The sequence below is a fragment of the Lipotes vexillifer genome, unplaced genomic scaffold (genome assembly GCF_000442215.2).
Source record: "Lipotes vexillifer unplaced genomic scaffold, Lipotes_vexillifer_v1.1 scaffold977, whole genome shotgun sequence".
Classification (NCBI taxonomy): domain Eukaryota; kingdom Metazoa; phylum Chordata; class Mammalia; order Artiodactyla; family Lipotidae; genus Lipotes; species Lipotes vexillifer.
The window spans coordinates 2,237,909-2,244,253 of record NW_006783088.1 but is presented as its reverse complement, the minus strand read 5'-3'; the positions used below and the strand labels follow the sequence as shown (position 1 = coordinate 2,244,253).

Genomic DNA, 6,345 nt, shown 5'->3' with positions numbered 1-6,345 from the left:
GGGAAAGGAAGTTCCTTCACTAATGGTGGTGCTGGAAAAATTCATCAGTTTATCCAAGCACAACTCTCTCAGTTGATCAAACAATTTACTTCATGAACCCAGGAAAGGTGATGCTAGATAAGAATGAGATATTACCTTTAAAGTAGCCATAGTACTGGAGGTGATGGTACATAAAGTCTTCATAGGCCTCAGGAAGAGTCTGTGAAACGACAGGCCATCTCAATCAAGAAAGTGCTTTCATAATTGTAGAGAATTATTATAACAGCCTGTTATAAGAATAATACTGACTCTTAACAAAAGTACACAAGCATTGTTGCAGAGGACACTATACCTGAGAACTTCTGTAAATAAACCATGAGAAAGACATTTGTGCAAATTATTCTATCTTTGGGATTAAGATCTCCAGCCAGAAAAATATGCCACCAGCATATACCTTCGGATCTAGTACTGGATTTCTGTGGAGTGCCTGGAGAGGAGTGTGTACCGACCTGCTGCTTTAGCTCTGTTTCCAAAGCTGGGAACATGTTACTTCTGCATGGTATGCTGAAGACCTGTCAGTGACACCGGCATCCAGCAACAATCCCTGACCAATTTCCAAAAGGGCAGTTGATTACATAGAAGCTAAAAAACCAGAGCAGGACAACTGAAAAACTGTAGAAATTCACCCACGTCCCCTCCCTCCGCTTCGCAGCTCCCACGCTACTTTAGGAAACCCTGCGGTACCGCTCCGTCTTCCCTGCCAACCCAACCTCTCAGATAAACAAGGACCCGCCACGAGGCCCGGATGCGCACCTGAAGAATTTGGGAGAGCGGCTTGTCTTCCAGACTCCTCCTCCGGTGGCGCCAGGACCCCTGCTGGCTCCATGCTTCTTTCCCCCGCCAGTGCAGGCCCCCGCCACGAGGCCCGGATGCGCACCTGAAGAATTTGGGAGAGCGGCTTGTCTTCCAGACTCCTCCTCCGGTGGCGCCAGGACCCCTGCTGGCTCCATGCTTCTTTCCCCCGCCAGTGAGGGAGATGCCCCACACCAAGTCGCCTCAGGAAAGTGAAAGAAAAGGGGATGAGGGGTCCGGCGCAGTCGTCTCGGGGTAGGTGGAAAAGAAAGGTCAAGAGCCCGGAGAGTGAGCTCTGAAAACGGAATTCAGGGATTCAGGGCCTCCTGGTCAGGGAGAAAGTGGCGAAGAGCAGTTTCCCGGAGAGTCGCGGGACGGGGCGTAGAGATCTCCTACGACTGCAGAGGGCGTGCGTACGGAGCCTGTGGCGACAGAGGAGCGTGAGCGAGGCGGGGGACACGATCCGCAGGTAGAGAACCAGTCGCGCACCGACCACAAGACACACTCGTCACGCTCACCGAACACTGCTTTCCACTAGGGCCCCAGTTGCCTAGCAACTACGAGACGGAAGCGGGAGGGCGAGGCGGCCGGGCGCTTCCGGAGAGCGAGGCTCCGCCTCCGAGGAAGGGGTGGGGAACAGGAGAAAAGTCGAAGACTGGCGTTCAGGTACCAAGGATTCACATTCCTCCTTTCCTACAGTATTGCAGCCTGGCTTCTGGGGATTAGAAATTGCATTGATGGGGACTTCCCTGGTGGTCCAGTGTTTGAGACTCCGTGCTTACACTGCAGGGGATACGGATTCGATCGCTGGTTGGGGAACTAAGATCCCGCATGTCCCGTGGCCGGGCCCAAAACCACAAAAAAGCAGCTGTTCCTCAGCTATAGAACTGTTGAGTATTGCTCAAACGGAGCCGCTTCCCCTTTCACCTTCTCTCCATCCCATAGCTAGAACTGAAAAATTACCTCCTACATTGAAAACATACAAGTTAGTAAATTAAAACCACACATTTTGACTATCAAATTGTCAGATTCTAAAAAACGCTCCTTTCTGGCAGGAGAGGGACAAAGGCACTTCGTCCCTGTACCAATTCCTAGAAGTCTGGAAAACTGTTAGGCACTTAAAGCAAAAGCTTTAATGGCTAGTTGACAGCCTCTATTTCCAGAAATATGCTCTACGCAAATTACAAGAAAAACAATTTTATTTTTAAAAATTTTATGGTACATTTTTAAGAATTTGATTTTTTAAAATTTATCTTTCCTGCATTGGGTCTTCCCTGCAGCGTGCGGTCTTTCTCTAGCTGCAGCGAGCGGGGGCCACTCCCCGTTGCAGTTGCGTGGGCTTCCCATTGCAGTGGCCTCTCCGCTGGGAGCATGGGCTCCAGGCACGAGGGCTCAGTAGTTGTGGCTTGCGGGCTCTAGAGCACAGGCTCAGCAGCTGTGGTGCACGGGCTTAGCTGCTCCGCAGCATGTGGGATCCTCCCAGACCAGGGATCAAACCCGTGTCCCCTGTATTTGGCAGGTGGATTCTTAACCAATGCGCCACCAGGGAAGCCCAGAAAAACAATTTATATACAAAACGGTCACCGAAATACATAATGGTAAAAAACCAACACACAAGCATACATGACACTGATTAGACAATTATATGCATATAAATATACTAGAATAAAATTGTAACTATTGTTGTCTTTGGTTAACTTTACATGACTCTAAGTATACATAACTTTTGTAATTAGTGGAAAAAATATAAAGCACCTTTATTTTTTTCACAATATTAACCACGTTACATCATTTCCAGGATTTAAGTAGGCCGAACACTAGCTAATATTATAGACTACAAGCTGCGAAATTTAAGTCACACCGTACCTTCTGGTACTAGAGGCCTGTTTTTCTAACCCCGTCCTCGCACCCCACAACGGGCTCAAGATCCTGATGCTTTTTTTCCTGGAGCTGTTCTTCAATGTTTGCACATAGCTTACACTATAGTTGATTAGAAAAAACAATTGACTTAAAGTCAGTCTTGGTTACATAATCGTGGAGTTAACAGGCAAAACAGGAGCAAAAGAATAACCAATCACAAGTATAAAAAAAGCTTTATTAGTGCATATATACAAATTTACAAGGTCAGAAACTGGAGAAATACAAACAGCTTTAAAACACAATTTGCTTTTTCTTCAGTTTAAAGTGACTTTTACCTGATTGTGATACAACAGAAAGTACAGAACAGTAAACTGCTTTTTAAATACTGGAATTTTATGGAGAATACATTCACACATAAATGGAAGGTGAGCTTTGGACCAAGGTAAGACAACGGAGACATATCAGTACATACAGTGGCTTTTGTTACATTTACTGCCACATACGTGAGGGAGAAATTCTCAAAATCAAAGACATAAACACCTGCTGCTGCTGCCACCTATACTGTAATTTAAATATGCCACCTAGTATGTGAAATGACTGAGCTATCTTTATCCGTTCTAGAATTTGTGAGGAAGAATACTCTGAGGAGTGTGGCCATGTGTTAGCACAAGGTGAACGACCTGATGTATCTCAGCACTTCAGGGGTGGCAGACTAGAGGAAGAGGTCAGAAAGAGATTCCTATAATCCCAGTTAAGCAAGGCAAAATATAGAGCTGCTTTCTTAATTGCACTTGTTCTGAAGAAGTTAATGAGAGAGAGAGCGCCACACTAGGAACTACAAGAGCCTCCATGAGGCAGGATAATCCTTCACTTTTCGTGAGTGAGTCCTCTACAGAGGTGTCATACTCATGAGCCACATGTTCCGGATTGATGAGGTTAATGTACCTAATGTGCTGAGTTTGCCAGTGTGAGAATAAAGGCAGCCAGGTCAAAGCATTCAGTCACCTCACCTTTCAGCAAAACAGAAAAACTACATTTCACAAATGTGGCAATTTTGTACGTGTATACTCTTGCCCAGGAAATTCATATGCTCTCCCTCATAACATTTATAGTTTATTGACAACAGTAAGACTGGTTAAGACTTGGAAATGATTTAAAAAACAAAATAAAAACAAACAAAAAACGGTAATAAAAATTTAAAAAACTATGTGTTTGGAGCCATTTTTCTTCTCTTCAGTCTTGCTCGCCAATCTTCAGGAAGGGCTTCAAAATTAGCATTTCTCTCTGCCATGCCACTGTGAAAACAACGTACAGATTAAATTACTTCACTGGAAAGAAAAAGAACGAAAGTGTTTATTTCCTAGCAAATAAAAGCTAACTGAAACCGAAAATGTGATATATTTTATCTATGTTCATGAAAATGTTTCAAGTTTCTCAGCTAAGTACCAGCATTATTCTTCATCAAATTTCTTAATTGATAGGTCAACCAAACACATACAAAGCACTCTTCTCTCTAGTTTTATTTATATGTAAGTGCATATTTGTTTTTATATCTCCCCAGTAACCACTGAAGCCATACAGAAGGAAAATAACACATTCTTGTAAAAGTATTTCTTGGTCCCTAGGAGTTATGATTCTTTATCTTAGATATATTTAACACATAGGAAGATATATTTAACTCTTAACATACCATCAGGGACCGTTGGGCCTAATGTTTTTGAGACTCTCTTTTGATCAGTTCTAATTAGGATTGATCTCTCATGGCTTATTCAATCATTTATAAAACCGATTAAGACTCAGATTCTAGGGAATGCCCTGGTGGTACAGTAGTTTGGACTACATGCTTTCACTGACGAGGGCCTGGCTTCAATCCTACAACCTTCGCAGCACAGCAAAAACAAACAAAAACTCAGGTTGTAACTTAAAATTACCAGAATGGGTGCGTTAGACCCTTTTATAAATATAAAATAAGCTAAGATTAATTAGAGAATCTTTGTGACTTCCGATCATCTTGAAATAGTTTGCTATTTCATCACTGTAGGAATTAATCATTACTCAATTCCCAGCAATATTAAAAAAAGATTAAAATAGTAAGAAAGCTGAAGAATAATGGAATCATCTACAAGGATGATACAAAAGTTAAATAAATTATCACTAATACAATCCCTCAGTTTTCTTACTGTGTTGCCCAAAACAGTGCATCTCCTTTCAAGGAAGTAAAAAAGAAGTCTGGAGACATCTTCATAGTCTCCCCTAACCGCTCCCCAATATTATACAATCAGATAAATGCAAAGAGACAGAGGCACTGTAGATTCTAACTGTGATGGTAAAATTGACTGGATAAGTAAAATCTCAGACTATGAGTGATAAGAGGACCATAATCTAGATGAATCTTCTCAAATTCAAGACTGATGAGTGAACATACTGAAGGAAAACAACACATTCTTGTAAAAGTAAGGAAATGTACGGTCAAAAAGGAAATGCAGTATTCTCATTGAAAAGAACAACCTGGGACTTCCCTGGTGGTCCAGTGGTAAGGAATCCGCCTTACAATGCAGGGGATGCGGGTTCGATCCCTGGCCAGGGAACTAAGATCCCACATGCTGTGGGGCAACTAAGCCCGAGCACCACAACTACTGAGCTCGTACACCTCAACTAGAGCCCGTACGTCGCAAACTACAGAGCCCACGTGCTCTGGAACCCGCGCACAACTAGAGAAGAGAAAACGAGTATGCCCCAACTAGAGAGAAGCCCTCGTGCTGCAACGAAAGATCCCACATGCCTCAACAAAGATCCTGTGTGCTGCAACTAAGACCCAACACAGCCAAAAATAAATAAAATAAATAAATAATAAATAAATCTGAACAACCTCCTTCACCCAATATTTTGTAACAAGAACTGGGACCATCGCATTTTCCTTAGAAACCTTTCAGGTTTTATACTGCTACATGCTAAAATTTATTTGATAAGGTTCATAAGTGGGACAAATGCTGAAAGCAGGTGTGTAGTGGCTGGAGAGAAATAGATATTTTAGGGACAAAAAAATTCACTGGAATGACTATTCCAATTAGTGTTTATGGATCTAAGAATGAAAATGTTTTGAATTATGAAGCAAAGATGGCTATCCTCTCCCAATTTTTTTTTTTTTTTTTTTTTTTTTGGCCACACCGTGCAGGATCTTTCCCTGACCAGGGACTGAACCCGGGCCCCTCAGCAGTGAAAGCGCAGAGTCCTGACCAATGGACCGCCAGGGAACTCCCCCAAATATTTTCATAAGTACTGCATTTATGGAGGTTGCAAGTGCAAGAACCAGAAGAAATGATAACCTAGAACCTATCAGAGATGAACCTGAAATCTGGCACCATTTATGAGAGGAGTTTGTTCCAAGTTACGCATGACAACTGAGCAATTAGTTGCATTCAAAGAATGTTGCTCATTTCAGTATGTGTACCTTCAAAAACCATGAAAATAAATAAAAATTTGAGTTAGCTATGTTTAGATTCTTACTAAAATCTCTAAGTTTTCTCTTTATTTTTTATGTCTGTAAATTATCTGTAAAATTTAAAAATATACATATAAAAAAGTCTCTTGGAGCTACGTGGTAAATTGGGATGACTATTTTTCCCCACATACTCAGGGTTAAGATAGCTCTTT

At 42.2% G+C, this 6,345-nt stretch overlaps 2 protein-coding genes across 2 annotated transcripts in view; both read right to left on the bottom strand.

Moving 5' to 3' along the window:
* AGBL2 (AGBL carboxypeptidase 2) overlaps nt 1-524 on the bottom strand; it is a 42,987-nt gene extending 42,463 nt beyond the window's left edge. The window contains 2 exon segments of the mRNA XM_007455720.1: nt 136-199; nt 489-524. Coding sequence (XP_007455782.1) covers nt 136-199; nt 489-524 — 100 coding nt within the window.
* A 3,371-nt stretch (nt 525-3,895) lies between these two features.
* Nucleotides 3,896-6,345, bottom strand: part of FNBP4 (formin binding protein 4) — a 37,850-nt gene continuing 35,400 nt past the window's right edge. The window contains exon 17 of the mRNA XM_007455719.1: nt 3,896-3,986. Coding sequence (XP_007455781.1) covers nt 3,896-3,986 — 91 coding nt within the window. The remainder of the gene's footprint in view (nt 3,987-6,345) is intronic.